This window comes from Silene latifolia, chromosome 7 (genome assembly GCF_048544455.1).
Source record: "Silene latifolia isolate original U9 population chromosome 7, ASM4854445v1, whole genome shotgun sequence".
NCBI lineage: Eukaryota > Viridiplantae > Streptophyta > Magnoliopsida > Caryophyllales > Caryophyllaceae > Silene > Silene latifolia.
The window spans coordinates 41,560,934-41,587,709 of NC_133532.1; the positions used below are offsets into that span (position 1 = coordinate 41,560,934).

The 26,776-nt window shown below is 37.1% G+C and overlaps 1 protein-coding gene across 1 annotated transcript; it reads left to right on the forward strand.

The window, feature by feature from the left end:
- Positions 1-3,048: 3,048 nt before the first annotated feature.
- On the forward strand, positions 3,049-24,706 carry LOC141589996 (agamous-like MADS-box protein AGL8 homolog). The gene is made up of 8 exons (XM_074410614.1): positions 3,049-3,326; positions 11,859-11,937; positions 12,050-12,105; positions 12,332-12,443; positions 12,713-12,754; positions 17,014-17,055; positions 17,188-17,324; positions 24,570-24,706. Exons 1-8 carry the CDS (start codon positions 3,049-3,051, stop codon positions 24,571-24,573), a joined length of 750 nt encoding a protein of 249 aa, XP_074266715.1. The 3' UTR covers positions 24,574-24,706.
- The last annotated feature ends 2,070 nt before the right edge of the window (positions 24,707-26,776 follow it).

Sequence of the window (26,776 nt, forward strand, 5' to 3'; positions counted from 1 at the left end):
CAACCCAAAATCTTTTTGAGTCTCTTAAATATTGTCTTAGATAGCTCTTATAAGAGTTTGTATTATTACCTCCACAATAGTGAAATTTATTTGTATTATACTTTTGATTTTGGTGGTTTCACAATTATATAATTATATATTGTTATATCATCTCATTTTCTACTCAAATTTAGTAGTTTAGCAATAAGTTATTTATTTTTTAATTTTTAAGCTGAATTTTTAAATAACGAACACACATCAGTAGTATATTCTTATTATATCAGAGACTTTAAAAGTAACGTTACATAATGATATTTTTCAAGTTTTAACATTTTTTTCATCTAGAGAGTCAACCCTTAAAAACTACTTAATATTTATAAGAAAAAAATGTTTATTTTATATGTAAGAAAAACTTTGGACTTTATAAGATTAGTTTGTTAGCAATAACATAAAATTGCACAAATGTTACCTATATATGTGCGAAACACTTTAGACTTTAAATAAGATTAGTTTGTTAGTATTTGCTTATTATTAAATAGTGAATATAACTACTATTAGATATAATGAGTAGCAATTGTCTGTATTTCGGGATTCGGGTTAGATGTCGAGCTAGGTGTGAAAAAGATGGTGTATTTATTAGCATGTTATTTGTCCCACATTGAAAAATAATTGAGGTGTCGTGAGTATATTACGTATAAATAGTAGATTTGTCCCACATTGAAAGATTAGCATGCATAAGCAAGATAGGGTGATCTTATGATTATAAATAAAAGTCGTTCTTGAAACTTGGGAATGAACCCAAAATCTTTTGAGTCACTTAAATATTGTGAAAGAGAGCTCTTAAGAGTTTCTATTATTAACGGTTAAAATTAAAATTTAACAAACTATAACCTTGTTGTCACTAAATTGTATGTTTGCTTATACTTGCCAAAAACATAGACGGATTTATCTTTTAAGCCTTTACGGTAGAATGATAGTAATAAGATGATCATAGGAGTATACATTACAAAGGCATTGTGAAAGAAAGAACATAAAAATGAACTCTATGTATCAGTATTTAAAAGATTAATTATTATTATTATGTAAGACGATCTTATTAATTGAACAAAAAAATTTGAAATGACTAATTTATAAGAATGACATGTGTAAGTAAATTGTCCATATTTGAAGGGTAGGTATATCGTTCAAACAAAATTTATACTCCCTCCGTCCCAGTCAATAGTTTACATTTGCTTTATTCTCCCTACCAAATATAGCAAATGTAAACTATTCATTAATTTCATACCTGTCTTTGTATTAATCATAAGGGTTATCAAAGCGCCCTCGTTGGCTTACACTTATGATGATTAGTACTTCTTAAATTTTGCTAGAATTCGAGATAACAAAGCTTTAGAGGCTACTTAATGCTTAGGCTCTGTTTGGCAATATTACCTGAAAAGGTAGCTGAAAACTGAAAAACTAAAAACCTGAAAAGGTAACTGATAAGGTAACTGAAAATTAGGAGCTGATAAGGTAGCTGATTATATAAAAATGTGTTTGGAAAACTAGCTGATTTTGGTAAAATGACGTAAAAGGATATGAAAATTATTTAATATTATAGAATAAAGGGGTACAAAATGGAAAATAAGTCATTTCAGGTACCTGATTTCTCAAATGTTACCTGAGGTAGCATTTCATTTCAGGTACCCTATTTGACCAAATAAGCTACTTGCCAAACACTTGAAAAAAAATCAGGTAACTGAAATTTTGGTCAAATAAGCTACTTTGGTCAAATAAGCTACCTGAAGTGTCGTGCCAAACAGAGCCTTAGAATTAAGTACGTATCAAGAGACAATAAGGGATTAGGATATTTCATTTTTTTTAGAATTATGTGACACCCGGATTTGAACTTCGAAACACCTATCTTTATATTATCATAAGAGCTATCAAAGCTCCCCGATTGGCTTACACTTATGATGATTAGTATTTAATAATTTTTGCTAGAATTCGAGATAACAAAGTTTTAGAGGCTACTTAATGCTTAGAATTAAGTACGTATCAAGATACCATAAGGGATTAGGATATTTCATTTTTTTATAGAATTATGTGAAACCTGGATTTGAACTTCGAAACACCTATTCGATAAAGTTCTAAAACTTAGTTTTAAAATAATCAAGGTCATTAACCCGTACGAAGTACGGGCTTTCAAACTAGTCCAAACTAATTAAAACTAAAGCATACATAGGTTACCGCGAAAGTGGTGATTAACCCCCATAACTTTGAGTAATTGTGAGATTAATCCCCGTAACTTACAAATGTAGCAATTAGACCCCATAACTTTGACAAAATGTGAAATTCAACTCTGCTTTTAATTTTAACATAAATATATCATTAAATCATTTTATATTTAGAATCATTGTACATTAAATAATTTTTAATATTTTAAAAGTATTTATATATTTTATTAATTAACATAATTGTTAGATAAAATATTTTTAAAAGTTTTACTATAATTGATATATACATATGAAATCTCTCTACAAATTATATAAATTTTATGTAGTTCATTTAAATATTATTTTTTTTCCCAAAATGTATCGTAAAATACAATTTATAAATGTATAAAAAAAATTATTGTATTGATAAATTGTATAAAAGGATGAAATTGATTTTTTTGTTGCAATTTTGGTTGGAAATTAAAAAATTGGATTCGATTTCACTTTCACTCAAAGTTATGGGGCCTAATTGCTACATTTATAAGTTATGGGGCTTAATCTCACAATTGATGAAAGTTATGGGGGTTAATCACCACTTTTGCGGCTACACTAACTTAAATTAATTTTTAAAATGAAAAAAAAATAAAATCAAAATGCATTGATATTTTGGGTCACAAACGGGATACTCCGTACAAGTGTAGGAGCCAACTACAGTGAAACAATTACTAAGAACTTGACAACTTACACGAAGACCTTAAATTAAACCATTTGATTACTATTTAACCAAACAAATCCCAACTATAAACCCCAACCCACCTCCTTAAAACATTATCAAATTCATAATAACCATAAGTCCATAACCATCATTATAAATATGTCCCTTTTTTTAATAATCATATACAGATTAAATCTAATCATATACAAAGTATTATATATCATATATCATATATCGTATATTATATCGAATAAGGGGAGAGGAAGAGTGCAATTTAAGCTAATAGAGAACAAGATAAACAGGCAAGTCACATTTTCGAAAAGAAAAGGTGGAATTATTAAGAAAGCTAATGAAATTTCTTTGCTTTGTGATGCTGATGTTGGTCTCATCATTTTCTCTCAAAGTGGCAAACTCTCTGAATTCTCTTCTGATTCTTGGTATGTACATATATACTCCTTAAATATCGGTTTCAATTTTAAGTAATTTTGGAAGATAAAGTCACTCGTTTATTATAGGAAAATGAAATGACGATATCACCATACTCATTTTGGATTAATTTATTAGAATGTTTTATTCGAGTAGGGTAATACTCAAACTCAATACCACACGGTGATATTGTACTATTGTAGCTTTATTATTAAACAGGAGATCTGTGGTAAGATTGTTATGCGATATATAAATACGCCACAATTTAATGATAACAATATATGAGCTGTATAATCCCCCGGGTGTGTGAGGTTTAAAGCGAACAGTCTTATATGAAAGTTTGTGTTGTAATTATAATATTATTTGTTTGGCCATATTGTGATTTGTTGGAACTAATTACTAAACTCCGAAATAGTAATTAATTAAGACAGAAAAACAGTAGCAAAAACCAAGATCAGAATTAGAAATACCGACAGAGGAATTGGTAGTGACGCGGTGCGGAACCGCTGCCTTAAAAAACTATTTCTCCGGTGCGACCGTGGTGGCGATCAGCAACGACCGGTAGTCCCCAAGGATTACACTACTGCTGCCTGACAAACTCGCCCACTCGAGTTTGTAAGACCTGGAACGATTTTACTTAACCCAGAAATTTTTAGAGAAAGCAGAGAAGAGATGGAGAAGAGAGTTTATGTTTTTGTGTGTTTTGATAGAGAAGTCGGGCTCTTATTTATAGCCAAACAGACGCAACAGAGGCAGCAAAACCGACTCCTAAGATGTTGCAGTCAAGGGCTACAAACGTGGAGCATGACCCTCATGTTGACAGTCAGTTGGACTGACTGATTCAACTCAACAACACAGCCCAAAACAAAACTCAGATGCGGCCCAAAAAGATAGGCACAGCCGGCCGTTGCCAAATCCCGAATCCCGAATCCGGATCCGCGCCGCGCCGGGCTCGGGCACGGGCACGCGCGCGCGCGTGTGCGAGCTGAATTAAGCACCTCGCAAAGTCTCTACAAAAGACTCCCCATGACCACTAGTGATAAGGTAAGGGAAGGGGTGTTATATAAACCCATAAAACACCCACTTCCTCACCAATGTGGGACAAATGAAAACTAAGAAAAAAAGCTCTCGAAGCCTCTATTTCCAACAATCCCCCACTAGAGGCGCCAGAGCCAGAGAAAGAAGAATTCCTGGGTAAAGGAAGGGTGGATACTTAGGTATCAATATCTTTCGATTTGAATTGACACTTTAGTGAAATGAGGAAACAACTTACTTACAACTAGAGAATATCTTGCGATTTGAATTCCTAGCTGAACTTCGGTCGATACCCCCCACTACACATATCATACCTTCAAATTAAGATCGTCCCGCGATTTCAGAGTGCAACGCGCTCTTTTAGAGCTTATGCGTTACCTTGGTACTGATAGGTGTGACCACAAAACTTCTCATAGTCTTAGGATCATTACACCTACGTAGGTGGCTCAAGTGCTTCTCAATAGCACTTCTCACATGAGCCATTAAGGACCTAAGTCCAACCTAGTGTATAATTCATCAAGTGCGTCTCAAAAGCACCACCATAAAGGCTATGAATCATACTACGCCATAGGAATGGAAACTTTGGACCTAGTCAATCTCAACCTTGACTCATGGACCTAAGCCCCATTCCCCTCGACGTATTAACGACTAATCTCTTAGTCAACCCCTTAGTAAAGGGGTCGGCAAAAGATTACTTTCGGACTTCACATAGTCCACGTAATCACTCCATTCTCAAGTAGTTGTTTAACTGCAGCGTGCCTTATTCGCATGTGTCTCTTTTTCGAATTGTAGACACTATTCTTTGCAACGCCAATAGCGACTTTCGAGTCACACAAAGCATGGAGACCGGTGTCGCCGTCCTCCCCATCTTGGTACATCACCCAATAGGTTTTTCACCCAATCGCTTCTTCTTGTCCGCCAACTCAAGAGCTATGAACTCCGACTCCATGGTAGAGCGTGCAATACAAGTCTGTTTAGAAGACTTCCACGATATCGCACCTCCACCCATGGTGAAGACATAACCACTAGTAGAACAAATCTCATCGTTACCTGCAACCCAATTTGCATCACAATATCCTTCTAACACAAGCAGAAATTTACCATAATGCAAACAAAGATCAACTGTTCCTCTTAGGTATTTTAGCAAACGACGAAGAGCATTCCAATGTTCATTACCAGGGTTATGTGTATAACGACTCAGTCTACTAACCGCATATGCAATATCTGGTCGAGTACAGTTCATAAGAAACATCACACTCCCTAGGATTTTAGCATACTCTTCCTGAGAAACACTGTTACACTAGAATCATAGGGTGTTCTAGCAGGCACAACATCAAAGCAGTTAAACTTTTTCAACACTTTTTCAACATAGTGAGATTGACTCAAAAAAATTCCATTGGAGTTTCGGATAACCTTAACCCCTAGGATGACATCAGCTTCTCCTAAGTCCTTCATCTCAAAGTGTGATGACAAAAATTCTTTGGTTTTAATTATCACATCTAAATTATTACCAAAAATAAGCATGTCATCCACATATAGGCATATAATAACACAATCAGATTCTATCACTTTGGAATAAACACATGAATCAGAATTGTTAATCATAAAGCCATTACTCATCAAAGTAGTGTTGAATTTCTCATACCACTGTTTAGGTGCTTATTTCAGACCATAAAGTGACTTGTTCAGTTTACACACTTTATTCTCTTGACCCTTAATCACAAACCCTTCAGGTTGCGACATATAGATCTCTTCCTTTAGCTCACCATTCAAGAAAGCAGTTTTAACATCCATCTGATGTATAATAAGGTTATGAATAGCAGCTAAAGCGACAAGAGTTCTTATAGTCGAAATTTTGGTCACAGGAGATTAGGTATCAAAGTAATCAATGCCCTTCTTTTGTGTAAAGCCTCTAACTACAAGTCTAGCTTTGAACCTTTCTATTGTACCGTCAGGTCTCATTTTCTTTTTAAAGATCCATTTACTCGTAATGGGTATACTACCTTTAGGTAAATCAGTCAACTCCCAAGTCTGATTAGAAACAATAGAATCAAGTTCACTTTTAATAGCATCTTTCCAAAAATTAGCATCAATGGATTTCATTGCCTCACTATAGGTTTTTGGGTCATCCTCTATTAAAAAGGCTGAAACAAACTCATCACTTGCACAAACAGAGTATCCATCACTTGCCCCTCCACTAAGTCTTCGAATAGCGTACTTGCATCGTTTCGCGTCATCCAGAACTTTGAAATCAAACATTCGTTCGATTTTCCTCTCCCACTCGAGGTAATCCTCGGGATCCGTGCCTCCCACAAACTCGGGTAGTTCACTTACTTTGAATTCTTCTCGACTTCGTTCACCTCGACGTGGTGTTCCACGTGGGCTAAGTTCCGAAAGATTTTGTAGTGCTTCTATAAGACTTTGAAGGAGATTATGATTGTTGGGATCCATAATTTTTTTTTTTTTTTTTGATGAATAGTGCCGTGAACAGTACTGGACGTGAACAATAACTTTTTTTTTTTTTTTTTTTTTTTTTTTTTTTGCGAAGAAATCAAGACCCTTAGATCGTCTCGATTAATGGAAATCAAGAGCCGAAGCTCTGATACCACTTTTGATGTGAATTTTGGCGGAAGCGGAAGACATTTTTGTAGGGTTGTTTTTGTGTTTTGAAATAAAGGGGATATTTGTTTCAAGATCAATGAAGACCTCGAAAACAATGGGATATTTGTCGTAGCTAGACCTATAGCTACGCCAATGGGTGAATTGTTTGATACGCGTCAAACAATCCGACTTAAACTTAGGATCACGTCCCTCGTTCAAGCAAGGTGCGAAATCGCGTTTCGACCTCTTAAGCCAAACTACTCGTGTAACAACACAAGAAGACAAGACAAGTTTTAGAGAATACTCTCAAGTTTTTACTTCAAAATTGGATGATAAACAAATGAGGATTACAAGCCTTATATAGGCCGAAATTCCTTGGTGCCCAAGGCTAGCTTTTAATGCTTTGTGGTGAGTTCTAGGCTATGTAGAAGAACTAGGTAAGACTAAGCCAAAAACTAGGAAAGAATTTTGCAAAAACTAGGTGAGCTTTATTCAATGCCCTTGGACTAGCCCATTTTCGAGGTTGGACCTTGCTCCACACGGTTCTCCTTGCTCCACACGGTTCTACCCGTCCTATTGGCGGGTGATCATGCACTTTTCTCGACTATTATTCGAACCGATCCATGCTTGGTGAACCGGGTTGCCTTGGTCGCTTGTTTCGAGAATTATTTCATCGAGGTGATTCGTATTCACATCAACAACCAAAAAAGCACTCCGTACCACTTGAAATTCCCTCCCCCACCTCTATAAACACCAGAGGTAGGGGAGAGGGTTTCGAATGGTGATTGTGGTGTCTGATGATTTAAGATTCATAATGATTTGCGAAATATCTTTTCTCTCTTCAAATTTTTTGGATTTCGCGATTGTCTACTCTCTGCGCTATTTTCCCTAAAATCAAACACCAAATCCCCAATTTTTTCAATTTGTGTGATTTTGATGTTGATTGATTTTTTGTGGTGATTGTGGCGTCTGATGGCGTTGGAGATGGCGCCTCTGCCACGTTTGCTCGCCTGAGTTGGCGATCGTCGCCGGAGATGACGTCAAAGTGGTAGGTGGCATGGCAGGGTGGTAGGTGGTGATGGGGTGGTTAGAATTTTAGGAGAAATGTGATTGGGAGAGAATGAGAGATGGAGTTTCGTTGTGAACAACTCAAAACGCGCGTGAGGTTTTATTATAAAGGGCGTTCTCACCGAATAGTCGTTCTCACCGGATCCTAAATCTACATATATATATATATATATATATATATATATATATATATATATATATATATATATATATATATATATATATATATATATATATATATATAGTGCAAAGTTCTTCTAAGTCCCTTTTTTTTTAGTCCATAAGTCCCTCCCACAACCCTTGGATCATGCATGGTGGAAGGTTGAGATTGAAAGCAAAAAACACACTTAACACTAATTAATTCACTTCTCTCTCTAGTTTTAATAATACATTCACTAATTCATTATCATACATAATTAACACCATATTTTGTCTTATACTTCAAAGTTTATGAAAAATTTGTTAACATTTTTCCTGTTTCGGTTTTTTTCGTTTTTTTTTTTCGACACAAGTTTTCGACTGTTTCGTTTTTTTCGTTTTTTTTTTCGACACAAGTTTTCGACATTTTAGGATTTTACGAGTGTAATTCTAACAGCAAAAAGTGTAATTTTAAGGAATATTTTCGAGAATTTAGCGTTTTACAAGTTTAACTTCAATCTTTTCCGAGTGATTTTAACGAATAATATTTTGAATTTTTGTCATTTTATCACAAGTTATTGTAATTTAGCATTTTACGAGTGTTATTTTAATGACAAAAAGTGTTATTTTAGTCCAGGTAAGTGTAATTTCAGTCCAATGAGATTGTTATTTTTAGTCAAGGAGAATGTAATTTTAGTCCAGAAAAGTGTAATTTTAATCCAGAAAAATATAATTTCAGTCCACTGAGAATATAATTTTAATCTATTGAGAGTGTAACATTAGTCCAATGAGAATATGAGAATATGAGAATATGACCAAGTCCATGGAGAGTGTAACATTAGTCCAATAGAGGTAAGTGTAATTCTAACCGAAAAAAGTGTAATTCTAACAACAAAAAGTGTAATTTTAGCCGAAAAAAGTGTTATTCTAGCAAAAAAAAAGTGTAATTTTAACAGAAAAAAGTGTAATTCTAACAACAAAAAAGTGTAATTTTAGCCGAACAAAGTGTTATTCTAGCAAAAAAAAAAGTATAATTTTAACAGAAAAAAGTGTAATTCTAACAACAAAAAGTGTAATTTTAGCCGAAAAAAGTGTTATTCTAGCAAAAAAATGTATAATTTTAACAGAAAAAAGTGTAATTTTAATGGAGAAAAGTGTGATTTTAACAGAAAAAAGGTGTAATTCTAACAACAACAAAAAATGTAATTTTAGCAGAAAAAGTATAATTTTAGTCGAAAAAAGTGTTATTCTAGCAGAAAAAAGTGTTATTCTAGCCGAAAAAAGTCAGAAAAAAGTGTTATTCTAGCCGAAAAAAGTGTTATTCTAGCCGAAAAAAGTGTAATTTTAATAAAAAAAAAGTGTAATTTTAATGGAAAAAGTGTAATACCTTAAAAATAAGACTATATTTTAAATATATCTAAGATTAAAATCAACAAATAATCTTAGATCTATTTTGTACATCTAAAACTAAAATAAAAATATCTCACAAAATAAAAATAAGAACTAAGAAAAAAAATATAAAGAAAATATTTCATATTTAGTAGATTTAATATTAAAATCAAAATATAATATAATTTATAATAACAATTCACAACAACAACAACAAAACTTTGAGATCTGAAATTTTTTAAACTAGATATTATGTAAGATCTAAAAATTTAAAATATCTAGTTCATAATGAAAAAAAACAAAACATGTAAAAACAAAAGAAAAAAAAAATCAGAAAAAAAAAACAACAGACAAACCTAAAAACAAAAGAAAAAAAAAATCAGAAAAAACAAAAAAAAAACGTCAGACAAACCAAAAGCACACACAAACCAAAAACACACACAAACGAACAAAATTGAAGAAAAAAAAAATAAAAAATAAAAAAGAGATATGGAATTGAAAGACGGAAAAGAAAAAGAGAAGAGGTGTCGGTGAGGGTGGAAGCAGTCGGTGGAGGTGCAGCCGCCGTGGTGGGATGGTGGCGCTGAAGCGGGTCGTGGTGTGGTGGCTGTGAGTGTCTGGTGGTCGTGAGTGGTGTGGTGGCCGTGAGTGGTGTTGTTTGTTATGGGTGGTGGCGATGGGTGAGGTGGTGTTGTGGGGTGGAGTTTGTTGAGGTAGGCGACAGTAGGAGGAGGGAGGCGGAGGAGCCGAGGAGGTGATTGGTGTTGGCGAGGGGTGAGGAGATGGTGTCGGTTGTGGGTGGTGTTTGTGGTGCGAGGTGGAAGGAGGCGGTAGTGGGGTGGTGAGGTAACGGTGGTGGTGGACGGGTAGGCCGGTGGTGGTGGAGAGGAGTTTTTTTGGGTTTTGTTTTGGTTGGTTTGTTTGAGAGAGAGGATGAATAAAATGGAGGGAATTTTTTTTTATTTTTTAGATTTTGAATTATTTGGGTTTTTTAGGATGAGAGAATTATTTGGGTTTTGAATTAATTTGGGTTTTAGAGAGGGAGTAGAGAAGTGAATTGTGTGAATGAGAGAGAAGTTGGTGGAAAAATAAAGGTTATATAGTGGATTAATATTTGATTAGTGTGGATTAGTAAAGTAGAGAGGGGGAGTGTTTTATTAGGCATTAATCCTCCTTTTTTTGCTTCCAATCTCAACCCTCCATCTTCCTCATCCAATGGCTCTAAAGGGAACTTATGGACTCAAATGTAAGAGGTGGACTTAGATGATCTTATTACTATATATATATATATATATATATATATATATATATATATATATATATATATATATATATATATATATATATATATATATATATAACGAAAACATCGGAAGAGTACAATATTTTATTACCTTGACATATATCTTACTTTATTCTGATAATTCAATTTTAGAAGAAATAGAAATAAATATAATTTACCTAAAATTTCCTAAGTATTCTATAATATATATCCAACCACGAGCAAATGTGTTGAGATTGGGGTTGAGAGGGATGTCGCGGTCCGAGATGTTGGGTGTGGTCACCACTTCAGTGGAGGGTGTAGGTCTCGAGGTAAGTTGGTTAGTGATGGCAAACACTGCTTCCAGATATCCAGGTGATGGTGGGTGGGAGAGGAAGTGAGAGAGAAGGTTGAGAATTGAGAGGAGAATAAACGATTGGGGTAATATGAAAAAAAAGCGTACAACAATGAGTAAAATTAAATGAATATTGCGTAAATAAACATGTTATGAAATGTACAATAATTTTCAATCCACTTTTCAGATTTCACCTTTCATAAGTTAAAAAGTCGACTAAGAAAAAAAAGCAGAATACTTCGAATAAAACTGAGAACATAAACTTATCAAAAGTGTATGAGTAGACAAAGCCAAATTTACTAATGTTTAATAATTTAATAAATCTAAAAAATACGTAAATTTTTACTTTTAATAATATTTTCCGCTACCACCCGTTCAGTGCACTGGTTCAAAAACTAGTTAATTAATTAATTAATTACAGGATTAGGCAAATAATACAAAACTCTTAATTTTAAGAGAACCTAAGGCTGCCACGTGTCACAATATGATGCTCAAGATAGGCTTTTTATGTTATTATATAAATATAAATATATATACACTTTTTGTCTTGGTTATTTATTTACATATTATATTTATTTTGAGCGATATTTTAATCAAAGATAAATAAATTATTGAGTTGAAGGTGCTACTTCTTACTTCTCACAATATAATGGAGTATACTCTAACTAATTAATTAATGTTTTGATGATTTTGAAGTATGGAGAAGGTTTTAGAAAGGTATGAGAGATATTATTATGAAGAAAGACAACGAACTTCAAATGATCTAGATTCACAGGTATCTAATACTTGTATTATTTATTGTAGCTTTCATACGTTTAATTTATAATTTATAATTTATATAATTATTACTAAATGAATTATCCAACTAATCATCATTTACCATCTAGGTGAATTGGACTTTTGACCTTGCCCAACTGAAGGCCAAGCTTGAACTGCTTCACAGAAAACATAGGTGAACATATTCATCCTGTAAATTTTGGACAAAGTTGTAAAACTTCATACATTCGACTTTAGAATTAAGGGGGTGGGATTCGAACCTGTGACCTTCTGGTCACACTGGCTCTGATACAGAGATAGATGACTATCTCAACCAAAATCTAAGGTGATGGTTGGAGTCCCATAATCGGTTTTATATTCTAACGTGGTGTATCAATTTTTCATGTACAATTGAACATCGGGCAATACCTTGGAGAAGATTTGGACTCACTAAATAATATGAAAGACAGAGAGAGTTTAGAGCAACAACTTGACACTGCCCTCAAACACATAAGATCAAGGAAGGTAAAGTTTACATATATTTCAAAAAATTAGTTGTTAAATTAGTCGGGTAGGATCAGTAGGGCGGTAAAACTCTCATTTATGAATTTTAACACTGCTGTAAAACATTCTAATTTACGAGTTTTAACACTCTCATTTATAAACTCTCATTTATTAGTCGGGTAGGATCAGTAGGGCGGTAAAACTCTCATTTATGAGTTTTAACACTGCTGTATTCTCAAATCTTGAACTCGAGACCCAACAACGTTTGATATGTTTACATCATTTTACAGAATCAATTGATGCATGAGTCCGTCTATCAGCTTCAAAAGAAGGTAAGCATTCAATTTTCAAGTCAATAACAAAAAATTATATTTATTTACTACCTAAGCAAATGTATCGGAAAGAAAACAATTGATATATGGATTGGTTGTGATAGTACTCCTTCCCATGTTCTGTTAATGGCTAGGCAACTTAGGGCATGTAGTGGTAGTAATTCAAATCAAGCTAAGGATATTTCAATTGGAAATGTGGATAACTTTGATCCTTTTCAAAATATGGTCGTGGACCCAATTTTAACTCCTATAAATATGGGTGATACTTCTACTTTGGATATGAATTATTGTAACAGGGAGAAATTGAAAGTTAGGAGAACAAAAACAAATAAAAACAGTGACTCCGTCATTCAAGAAAACGTTTCTCCTGTGAAGAGTGTAAGGTTAAGCAAATTTGGTGGTCCTTCATTCCAGCCTTCCTCTCAAAAATCTCAAACAGTTGTTACTAAAGTTGGTGGTCAAAGGTTCAAAATGCCTAAAGCGTCAGCTAAAAGAAAGGGTATATATTTTGCTAAGACTCAAATACAAGAAAGTGTTGATTGTAAGAGGAGTAAAAGTGCAACAAGAAGAAAGATTCTTGAATATGATAGTGAATCTAAAAGTTTTGATAGTGATGACAGTTATGAACCATCTAATGATGACATAGTTGAGGATGAGGGTGATATGAATGATTTAGAGGTGGAAGATAACCTATTAATTTCCTCCCTAGATCGTGTTGATGATGGTTATGTTCCTTTTCAACGCAATGAATGGGTGCTAGATGATGAGGGGTACTTGGCTCAGCTTTATGCCAATGGTGAGATGTATGAAAAGAAGGAGTTTGGGGAAATTATATTAAGGCCGTGGATGCTTTTTATGGATAATGAACATTTTAAAGACGTTCTACGGGATTATTGTGTTCAAGAAGGGTTCTTCTTAATTGTTGTCAAGGCTGACAGAAAAAGATATACTGCAGAATGTGCCACTCTCACATGTAATTGGAGAATTCATGCAAGTGTACTTCCGGATGGGACAACGTGGGCCATAAAGTCAATCAATAACCCTGATCATAGCTGTATGGGTGTAATGAATCACAATCCAATGGCTAGTGCTTCTTGGGCTGCAAAAAAGTTAGTGGGGGATATAAGAGCAAATCCTGATATCTCGGCTCAATCTATTCAAGATCTTCTCATGGATAGATATGGGATAGAAATGAAGCTTTCTACATTGTATAGAATGAAAAAACAGGCTTTGAAAGAAATAAATGGTGGGTATGATGAAAGTTATAAGTTATTGCCCAGGTATTGTGAGATGGTGAAGCAAACAAATCCCGGAAGCTGTGCCCATTGTGCCTGGTCTTTAATGGATACCCTAGAAAGAACCCTACAGTTTAAAAGTGTTTTTATCTCCTTTGACGCTCAAATTAAAGGTTTAATGGCAGGGTGTAGGAGCCTTATAGGAGTTGATGGAACTCACTTGAAAGGTAATCATGGTGGTGTCTTGTTGTCAGCTGTTGCCCTTGATGGAAACAATGAAATATTTCCCGTGGCAGTCAGTGTTGTGGAGTCTGAGAACAAAGATAGCTGGGCAAATTTCTTTTGGCACTTGAAGCAAGTTATTTCCAGTTGTGAAAGAAGTGATTGGACAATCATTTCTGATAGACAAAAGGTAATTTATCATACTTAACTCCTGTTAATTTAGTTAAATTTGTTTGCCTTAATAAGTTTATATGAAAGCTTATTATATAATATGTATCCCAAATTGAACAGGGTGTAGAGCCAGCTTTGGAAATTGTATGGCCTGAGGCATATAGAAGGTTTTGTGCTAGGCATCTTTGTAAAAACTTCAAATCAGAATACCCGGGAATAATGATGCACCAGTTGTTTTGAAGAGTAGTTAATGCGACATCAGAGTTTTCATTCAAGAAAGCTCTTGAAATGGTTGTCCAAAATGCAGGGAAAGGGTGTGCTAGGTGGTTCCTTGATTTAGGAGAAAAGGAGCTTTGGGCAAAACACAAGTTTGACCCGAGAATTTGTAGTGACGAGAATACATCTAACTTTGTAGAAAGCTTTAACAGTACACTAGGAGTACACAGATGCTTACCAGTGCTTAGTCTTCTTGAAGGTGAGTTCTCTCTTAATTGTATATGCTGCTATTAGTCTCCTTGAAGGTGAGTTTGCTCTTATATAAGGTATAATTAACTAATAAAATTTATTGTATGTAATAGGTGTTAGAAGAATGACAATGGTGAGATACGCTACAAGACAACATGTAGCTGATTCTTGGCCAGATGAAGGGATATGTCCTAACATAATGAATGAGCTGAAGGTGCTTAAAAAAGATTCAAGAACGTGTCTTGCTTACCGATCTGGAAGGGGCGAATTTGAGGTACATGACGGTCGTACTACTAAACTGCATGTGTCATTGAATAAGAGAACTTGTGCTTGTGGTCTTTGGGAAATTAGTGGCATTCCATGCAAACATGCTATTAGAGCAATATTATCGTAGAAAGGGATCCCGTTGACTACGTGAGTGAATGGTATACGTTAGGAGATATAAGGAGGCATATGGTATGTCCATTAATCCAATACCCAATAGCGAGCAATGGCCTATGTTTGATGTACCTTGCCTAGAACCTCCCACTCTAAGGAGATCAATTGGGAGACCATCTAGAAATAGGAGAAGAGAACCAGGGGAGCAAAGGAAGGGAAAAAGATCAACATCAATAAAGTGTGCGAAATGTCAATGCTTTGGACATAACTCAAAAACATGCAAAGGAGGTTACACTGCAAAAGAGAGGGCAAAAATGCAAGGTAAGATTGTGAAACGTTGTAACAAGGTGAGTGGCAAGTCACATATCAAACTTTTTGACTCACTAGAGGACTTAGAGGGTGCGAGTTTTAGGCAACATCGAGACAGAAATTCCAACCAAATTGTCAACACCCGGACATCGATGCGACAATGATCCATGGAGCATCAAGCAAGGGTCATAAGAGGAAGACAAGATGAAGAATTGCTGTTATAATAGCAGCTGATTTTGTATATTGGCTGATATGTAATGCTACTTAACAAGAAGACCAATCTTCGATGGTTTTAGAAGTTACAGTAATTTTTTGTTTTGGTTCTAAAACATGTAAAGCAAGCACATTTATTTACTGTCAACTTTTCTAGATTCCCTCCAATTCCAAGTATCTAGCTTCTACCTTTTTTTACATCACGAAATCTCTTTTAAGACGGTACAATCCGTTTAGACAGGTCAAATAGCATACGACTTGTCTTACCTACACAAGTGACATATTATTTGACCCATTTTATTCTTAAGACGGATATATCCGTCTTAAAGGAGACTTATTGTACATCCAATTGGTCTCCCTTGTGACGGGTTATCATTTGTGACGGATATTTTGTGAGATAAAATGGTAACAAAATGGGTTAGTGGAGAAAGGGGACCACATGAATAGTGTTGCAGAGAGAGAAAAAGTGGGTATATTGTGAGGTAAAATGGTATCCGTCTTCAGCTTGTGACGGATATGTCATGTCTTCAATGAGAATTTGTGTTGTACATCACATTTATCATTCTCCACAAAGAATTAGAAACAATAGACTAGTGATTAAACTCAACAAAGAAAACTCATAGAAATTGAAACTTTAAACATGCAAAAACAATCTTGGTACAAGTGATTAAAAGGTAGAAGATGATGTAAAACAAACCTGAATAAGAGAAATTGAGTTCTTGTTGCCAGAATCAATGAAAAGTATAGTGAACAAAATGTAGTGTTGACCACTAATCTAGTACTCCATAGCCAAGTGTTTCGATAATCAAATGGAGTATATGCAGGTATTAGTTGTATATATAAAATCAAAGAGATGTTATCGGCTTATCGCCATAGTCAAATTGCTAAAGAAAAATGAGATAGACAAACCTTATGTACAGTGAGCTTTAGAGTGGATTTTGGGGGAGAGAGATAATGTACACTCAGCAATATTGAGTTATAAATCTAACGGATGTATTTTGACGGAAAATATTTATTGTAACAGTTGGGAATAAAGAAGGAAGTTAAGGGGTATAATTGGAGATTATGAAAAGGCGGGGGTACCAGTGAGAAAAGTCAATAACTCGAGGGTACCAATGAGAATAACCCAAAAAAAAATTTGAACTGGGAACAAATTTTAAAAAATTTCAGTTCGGTTTAAGTACTAAATACTCACTAATAGTAGCGATTCTCTTGATCAATACCAAAAAATTATTGTTACAGTAATCGGTACTCTTATTTTTACAGAAGAGGGAAATGCAGGAGCGAAATAACACATTGGCTAGGAAGGTACAGGAACTAATTTAACACATTAGTTTTGCCAGAAAATAAATACGATATGGTCCATATGGAGAGTCGAAATTGAAGTTACGTAAATTTGACTGGTTTTTAAGCTAATTTGTTTTGGAAATATTTATGAAGATTAAGGAAAGAGGAAAGATTAGTGCGGAATCACAAGGAATGGAATGGCAGCAACAGCAAAACCAACATCAACAAGGTCTTCCTGAAGCATCAAATTATGAAGCATTCAATGCTGCACTTCCTTCTTTGAATATGAGGTATTATTAGATTATTTTTCCTCATATATCCTTTTAACTCAAATAGGCCTTCCTTGAGACGGATATGTCCATATCCGTCTTAAAAATGAACCGGATCAAATAACACCCTATTTGTATAGATACGATAACATGTTAATCTCAATGCATTCTGTTATTGTCTTATGTTATGTGTAATATTTGACCCGTATTAAACTTAAGAAGGATATATTCGTCTCAACTCTTAAATATAAATTTGTGTAAGTGAAAATATGATTAGCCATTTTGACACAAGTTTTTTATGAAAAATTATTTGGAAACAGTTAGATATTAAGTGGTAAATAAGAATAAAGTATGGAAAACACACACAAAATTTTAGTGGAAGAACTCTCTCCCATATCCTTATTACTCTATATATATAAATCAACAAGGCCACTAACAAAGAACTCTTTGTAATCCTACAATTTTTTTTGGGGCGAAAAACCCGAAAGGGCTTAATTGATTAAATCAAGATAAGCAAGAATAATAATGTTAGGTGGAAGCAAACTACCCCAAGCCCTTCTCTCATATAGCCAAGGAGAGGCATAAGATGGAGCATGAGCCACCTTGTTAAGATCCCTACAAACAAATGAAAACTTAACAGAAATCAAAGAATTACAGATTGCAAAAATATCATCGTAAATTAAATAAATGTCGCTTTTTCAGCCTTTACGCCCGCATAACTCTCCTCAATGACACTCAAGCAATACCTTCGACAATAGTTCTTGTGCATCCAGTAAGAATATCTTCCATAATTATCCCCACAAGAACATCCTCCGGACGCACTTCGCCCATCACTCCGCTGACTCGTCACTCCCCACAGCACCACCCCCTCTTCGTTCCTACATACAACACCCATGCACATACCCACACCTTCGATAACACCAGCATCAACGTTTATCTTCATCACTCCTTCTCTCAGTTTCTCTCAGCTACACGATCACGTTCTCCCTCCCCTATTTCTAATATAAGCACCGTCTTCCCTACTACTTCCCCCCACCTCCAACCAGCCTTCCTCCAACCTTCTTTTTTCTTATTTCACTACCCTCCGCGTCCCTCGTCTCACCCAAGAGCGACCTTAACTGTCTAATGACCGCCTCCGCATCCCTACGCTTCTCATCGAAAATGATCTTATTTCTCCTCTTCCAAATAGGCCAGCAACCCGGCATAAAGAGCACGCAATCCGTCTCACCCAACCCCCCATCACACTTTTCACCACTACCTCACCCTTTCATTCCCATCATAACCTCCTACCTCCTACCTCCAAACCCAATCCCTCCCAAATGCCTTCCACTCACCCACAATCCCGAATAAGTCTCCATGTTATTGAAGCAAAGAGGGCAGTCAATGTCATAATATCTTCTTCGCGTTATTACGCTTTGTGGCCAAGGCAATGTGACATAATTGCCAAAAGAAGGTTTTAATACGGGGGTAGCACAAGAGTGTTCCATATTTTATTCCAAAGCCACTTATCACGAGAAAATTCCGATCGCTCCGCCATTAGCTGCGTACCCGTTGTGTGGAAGCGTGAATATCCCGTGTTAGGCCTCTGCTACGCCGGTGTCCACTGTCCATAATAGTAGGATATTGTCCGCTTTGGGCCAAGCCCTCACGGATTTACTCTTGGGCTCCTTTCCAAAAGGCCTCGTACTATTTTATTTTGTGAACCCTTATAAAGATGATCTTTCATCTTTATTCTACCGATGTGGGACATGAGTTTCCACCCTAACAATCCTCTCCTCAAACCAAGGACCATCATCTTGACTCGGACCTTGACCCCTATGGAGAACTTCCCACACTCTACAGCCCCAACTTCTAGACCACCCGAAATATCACAAGTCTTGATAACCTTCCTTTAGCCGACACACCATGCTACCACGAGCCATGTCTTGTACCACATGTCACCGCTTGGTCAAGTGAGTGCCCCCACATGCTCCTAAGTCTGCATGTCCGTGTGCCCTTGGGAATTTGGCTACACATGCATATCGAACATCCTCTGCATCCACAATATACTCTGGACCGGGTCCGCCACTTCAGAAGTCCAAGAACACAAACGGTCTCTGGCATCCAACCTGGAAAAGACCCACCATACCTTTGGCACCCAACATGATAAGGGTCCACCTAATCAATAATTCGAGTACACAAATGGTCTTTTGTCCCACAAGACCTATGACGCCTTTCATCCATTTAGCCCTGGACCGGGCTTGCTCAAGGACTCACCCCGAGCTAGAGTTCCATGCCTTATAGTGTACAACTTCAAGTCTTGGGCCTGCTGATGCATCCTCATGTCTAGCCGAAGTCGAACCTTGGGCTCTGATACCACTTGTTGTGTGGAAGCGTGAATATCCCGTGTTGGACCTCTGCTACGCCAGTGTCCACTGTCCATAATAGTACGATATTGTGCGCTTTGGGCCAAGCCCTCACGGATTTACTCTCGGGCTCCTTCCCAAAAGGCCTCGTACTATTATATTTTGTGAACCTTTATAAAGATGATCTTTCATCTTTATTCTACTGATGTGGGACATGGGTTTGCACCCTAACAGTACCTGTAAGAAGCTTATAAGCTGACTTTACCATGTACTCACCATCTCGTTCAGGGTCCCAACACCACTCGTCTAAGGGCTTAGTATCGCACAACCCGATATTTTCAATTCATTCCTGCTCAAAAGGGAGGAAACAGGCCCGCACTTTATCTTCATCCTAGCATAGCACGTCAGATTCCAAAATCTCAGGCACTCACATATCCTTTGCACCATTAATTCTCGAGGAAAGGACACGACGTTATTGGGCACCATGGATCCATGAATCCGTCCTAAAAAATGTGCTCCAGCCGTCCCTAATCCGCTTCCTTGCCCAATGATTTAAAACCTCATTCACTTCTCAGATACTCTGCCAAGTATAACTTGGATGTGCCCCAAGCTCCATATCCAAAACGACTAACCCTTAAAATATTTTCCTTTTAAAACACAGGTCATAAGAGAGCTCTCATAAGTAAATAATCTCCTAGTTTGTTTCCCTAAGAGCGCTTTGTCAAACTTCCATAATCCCGAAAACCCAAGTCTCCACGACATTTAGGAAGACATAATTTATTCCAAGAAACCCATGGAATTTTCTTTCTCCCATTCTTCAACCCCCATCAAAATCTAGGCACAAGGGAACACATTTCATCACAAAAATTGCCCGGTAATTTCAACACACTCATCGTATAGTTAGGCATAGCTTGGGCGACCACTTTAATCAACCTCTCCTTCCCCGCTTTACTCAGCAATAACCCTTTCCACCCTACAATCTCTTACTCATCTTATCTCGAAATATCGCGGTCATCTAGGTAGCACAGACACTCCTCCTAATCGGCATACTCGTGTCGGACACGACACTCGTCGGACATGAGTTAAAATGTGTCGTACACCTATAAAGCCGTGTCTAACTTTATTATTTTATTTCGGCACATGTCATGGTATTTGGACACGTGTCCATGGTTTTTCGACACGTGTCCATAGTATTTGGACACATTTGGGACACACCTTCAAACAAAATCATTTTGAATTTAAGGTGAATGGTGTTGGTTGTTTTATGGTGGAATTTGGTGGGTAAATAAGTTGAATTGGGGGTAAATGATCTTTAGACGAGTAATCAGATATCGAAAGAGATTGATTATAAGTTCGGTTTTGATTTTGGAAATGAGAATGAGTTATAATCAATGTCAAGTTTTGCCTTCACTTATTTAAATTTAATATCAAATACCTTTTCAGAAATAAAATCGTACACATATAATTATAAAATATATATTTTATTAAATTTAAATAACGTGTGCCGTGGTCTAAATTTCATAGGATGTCGTGTCACGTGTCCATGTCTATTTCACTGCTATCTAGGCCGTCAACCTCCTCTTCGGCCTTTTCACAACGGTTCGAAGCCCCATATAACGGTCCCGGACAGCCCCTTCCAGACTCCCAAAACACCCACATCCCCAGTACGCCGCCCATATTAGTACCTTTAGTGAAAAAAACGGTGGTCTTGGCCAAGCTAACAAGTTTCCCCGACGCTGCCTCATACCTCCTAAGGATATCCTTAATAACCCATGCTTCCCCCACATTATCACGAGTAAAGATGATACTATCATCCGCAAAGAGTAGATCTGACACCATAGGTGCCATCGAATCTACCCGAATGCCATGAATACACCCCGTCTCAATAACCATTTTGATCATACACGACATAAGTTTAGCACACAGGATAAATAAATACGAGGATAGGGAATCACCCTGTCTCAGTCTACGATCAGGAGAAAAAGCTTCGGTTAGACCCATTGATTAAGACCTTATACGACACTAATCGAACACATTCCATAACTCGCCGAATCCAGTGACAGTCAAAACCCATCTTAATCACAACCCACTCCAGAAAAGGCCACTTGACTCTATCGTAAACTTTTGCCATGTCCATCTTAAGAGCCATATGACACCCACACACACCTCTCGAGTTTTTCATGTGATGAAATAACTCAAATGCCACTAAGATATTATCAGTAATTAATCGTCCTGTTGTAAATGCACGTTGGTTTTCAGAGACTATCACTAAGAAATTTCTTCAACTGGTTTGTTCGAACCTTAGAAATAATTTTATAAAGCCTAATGGGATGTAAATCCACCAACCTTTCAGGTGACTTTTTTTTTTCGGGATCAAGACTATGTGAGTTCTATTCAAATTTGCAGGGAAAGGCACGCCATTAAGAATATTAAGTGACGTACGAATGACTGAAGGACCTACTATGTGCTAGTAGCTTTAATGGAATAAGTAGTTCATATCGTCCGGGCCCAGAGCCTTGAGAGGGTGCATCTAATTAAGGGCCTCCACCACTTCCTCCCCATGATATTCCTTGCCAAGGATGGTATTCATCTCCGTATTAACCCATCCATGCACCCCTTCAAAAATGTCATCAAAACCAGTAGGTTGGTCAAACGCAAATAGCTGCCCAAAATACCTCACTACCGCATTCTTCTTGCCCATCCTGTCCTAAACTTATCTTCCATTATCATCGATCAAATCTTAATAAAATTCTTGCGTTTCGCTACTTCGATTGTCTATGAAAGAATTTGGTATTTTTATCCCCATCTTGCAACCACAATACTCTTGGCCGTTGCTTCCAAAACGTCTCCTCTTGACGGAGAAGATGTGATATATCAGCCAACACGGTCTTTCGCTCCTATTATGCCTCCAGAGTTCGAACCGCTTCATTAAGCCGGATCAACTTCCTTCTTTTTGCTGTGATATCCCTCATATTCTTACGTTGCTCACCCCCTTCTACTCTAGCAAATATTTAGCACACTAACCGATAGTATCGAGTAAGTCTTCATCCCCTTGAGACTAGGCGTTCATCACCGTTTCTTCACACCCTTCCTCACTTACCCAAATCTGTTCAAACCGGAACTTCTTTAGCTTGCAAGCCTTGTCCTCCATTCTCCCATCTTTCATCACCAGAAAAGGAGAAGGAAAGGAGAATGGTTTGACCATTCTTTATTTAAATGAACAAGCTTCGCGTAAGGGAATAAGTCGAACCATGGTTTAGTGGCCATATCTTTATCAGTCATAGTTTGCCGATTACCGTCCCTAGCCTGCCCGTTATCATAAGTGAATTGGTATCCCTCATACCTCAATTCCCGAAGGCCACAGTCATCCACGACTTCACGAAAGTTATTCACCTCCCATTGATGCCTCACCCCACCTTGCATTTTCGTCGCGAACAAAATCTCGTTGTAGTCACCTATGCACATCCATGGGCTCTGCGACGCTAGAGCTGAGAGACATAGCTGCTCCAATGATAAGTGACGATTTTGCATAGCCAACCAACCATAAAACTCAATTAACCGCCATTTATCCACTCACGAACCCACATCAAAATCCATGTAATGCATAAAAGCGAATTGAAAAGAACATTCCACCTCGCTCCGATCCTCCAAAGAAAGGCCAAGCCACCCGATCTCCCCGCACTATCCACCTCCATGCTTTCATACCTATTAATCGAGTCCCTAACTTTCTTGAATTCTATACTACTAAGTTTAGTCTCTCAAAAAAAAAAAAAAAAACTATACATAGGGCCTCTCTCCGTACGAGATTTCGAAGTCCGCCTACTACATCGGGGTTGCCTAGCCTCCTGTAATTAAAGCTCAAGATTAACACTGGGGGGTTGAGCATCCTCAACCTCCGCTGTAATAACACAGGTTTCTGACTATGGGATACTCGGTCGAGTATGGCTTACTCGGCCGAGTAGGCTGTCGGGTGTGCTGAGGTTGGGTTCTGGAGTGTCAATACTCGACCGAGCGTGATGATACTCGGTCGAGTAAGGCATACTCGGTCGAGTACATCGAGTACTCGGTCGAGTAACCAGTCTGACGGGTTATTTATTTGCGGGTTTGATGAAAATAGTTGGAGAAGTATATAAAGGCATGTGACAGTTCTTAATCACCTTTTTATTCATCTTCTTAAAATCCTAAACTACGTATAAGCTCTCAAACCATTTTAATAACTCTTAAGGCTAGATTCGCTCGATTGAAGGGTTTTTACATCTTTTGTCCGCGTCGATGTCATCGGTAAGCATCGTACTCTTGTTATTGTTGTCATGTTGTAGTTGATAAACCCTAATCGAATTGATTGGGAGTTTAGGGTAGATTTTGATTGTATGATGTAGTTATAGGTGACGAGTTTGTAAAGGAGCCTTTCTGATTTGATTGCCGTGGTTGATTGGATTGCGAATAAGGTAGGGTTTTCCCTACTCAGTTGGTTGTCTAATTTTTTAAGTTGTTTGTGAGTAATTGTTGGCATGCTATCTCTTTGATTGAGTTTGATGGAGGTTGATTTGGATTATACTCTTGGTTGGTTGTTGTTGTGAGACCATGTCTGGAGATGTTTCCAACCCCATGTTCGCCCCTTGTGACTCCCGTCACAAGGGGGATGTGCACATTAAGGAGTCGGGTTCGCTCGTTGCGATGAGCGGGGCTTAGGTGGTACGGCTGTGGTCTCCACTAGAGGTGTGGGTTACCTGTTGCGATGGATAACCTGTCAGGGCTACACATTTTAGTGTGTAATCAGTTATTGGTGATTGTTGGAGTTGGAGTATTGGTTGATTGTTTGTAATTGTTTCTGCTTCGCATGCTTAATTTGGTTATACAGTTGACTGACCCCATTTTATGTTTTCAAAACTGTGGTGATCCATTCGGGGATGGTGAACAGTTAACTTAGCAGGTGATGGATGTTAAGATAGCTCGCGGGATATGGATGGGCGGAGTCATCACTTGTTGCGTCGTTTAGCTGTAGCTGAGTTTAGTTTCATGACTTTTAGTTTTGGTTGTACCATTTTGGAGTTTTAAGACTTGTAACCTTTTCTATTTAAGTTGTTTTAATAAAAGTTATTTCATTATGGTTTCTATGATGCGTACTGCCTCGGGTAATCGAGATGGTAGCACCCTTATATGCTAAGGTGGTCCTTGGTAATACCTTTTGGTATATGGAGGTGTTACATCCGCCTAAGGTGAACATACACCAATGATTAGTTTTGTTTTCTTGCTACTTACGCCATCAGAACTACTCCCTTCCCAGCGTCGCTTTTCTAGTGCTCTTCTCCTGTAGCTTCAACCTCCTTATCTTTCCTTCTCCATTTCCTCGATTCCTTTATCACATCCCCTATGCATCCCTCCATCCTCAACTCATACCCTGCCCAGCCCAAAAAGTTCATCTCCATATTTACTCTCCTAACACCATCCCTATCCTTAGCTCCATTGTCCACACCTTACCCCACCAACACACTACACACTACTGCTTTCATCGACTTCTAAGTTGCTTTAAGAGTTCCCTTATCGCCAGCCTCCCTATTCCTTTCTTGCCCATCCACTTCCATACTCTTTTTTACATTCCCAACCAGTCGATTCCTCGGCGTGATTGCTTTTTATTGTCTAAGACTTGTGCTTAAATTATTTGTTGAATACAAGATGTAATCTTTGTAAAATTAATAAAAGGCCGAGACATGTTTAAGAAATAATAAGTTAATTTTCATGTTCATGTAAATTATTGTCTTTAACAAAGTTACAACAGTTCCCAATTCTGTGTGTCATCGTCTTGTGTAATTTATTTCTCCATCGTAATGTATTTAGCTTTGAAAACTTTGAACAGAGACTCGTATTTATTTCAGGTCTAGAATATGTCTGTAAAATTTCTTAATCTAACGCCTTGTCGTTTGTTCACAATAAATTATTTTGAACAACTACCTAAAAAGTCCATGAATCAATTAGTAGCATAAAGATTATTTCGAAAACCTATTTTAAACATCAAATCGATACTGGGTATTTTTCATACATTAATTTTGAAGAGTGTAGTTGATGTTAAAATTTGATTTCACCCTAAAGCAATTTGTTAAACTTGTTTTACGAGCTTATACTTTTTATACGACGAAATATGTCAGCCGAGCAGTTAAAGAGCTCCCTTTATAAACCTCTGATGAGTTCGTAATTTGAAGATGGTTTACTCTATAGAGTTGTAGACAAGAATCTTGGGATTCTAACCCCACTGGTTTTGTATCGTTTTGATTTTTATCAAATTAGTTAGGAATTTTATAGTGGGACTCTCCTATTTTGGAAATCTGTAAGTCAAGTTACAGCTATTCGTGGATGGGATTCGAGTGTGAGCTAGCGAGTAGTCTACTGGGACTTACTCTAATTTTAGTTTCGTACTTGCTCTTTCATGAATAAGTTTTGCTCTTTTATGTACTTTTTTCTAATTTTTCCGTACCTTATCCTTCTACTAATGAAAAAGAAAAACAAATTCTCTCTTTTCTATCTCTTAAAACTAACCAAATTTTCATCAAATTACTCGATTATTAATCTTATTATTTGTTTCTCATAATCAAACAATGATTCTTACTTCACCGATTAATTACTTCATTCATTCTATGTATCAAAGTAATTGTAAATAATCATGTAGTGATTAAATTATGGTTAGATAAATTAGGATTTTTGAAATTAGGGTTTATGGCGGAAGAGGACGAGGACGAGGACGAGGACGAGGACGTTGGTGGCGGTGGGAAGTTCGTCTACTGCAGGGCGTCAGAGGTAGGCCGACGTGCCCGGCCAGGGGCAAGGGGTTTCATGGAGATAGTTGTGGTGTTGGAGGTAGGCCGACGTGCAAGGGGGAGGGTTTTCGTGGTGGTAGTTGTGTCGAATAAGGTGGTTAACGGTGGTGGTCTGAGGTAGTCGTCCGTCTGTTGTTGACGGTGGTGGCCTGAGGTAGTCGTCCTTCTTTTTTTTTTAGATATGTGCAGGGAGGTGACGGTAAGAGGGTGGTGGTCGACTGGTCGGGCTTGCAGTGTGGTAGGCATCGCCGGTCAAGGGAGGCGAGAGAAAGTGGCGGTGGTCGGCGGCAAGTATTGGTTGTGGCAGGGGTGGTGA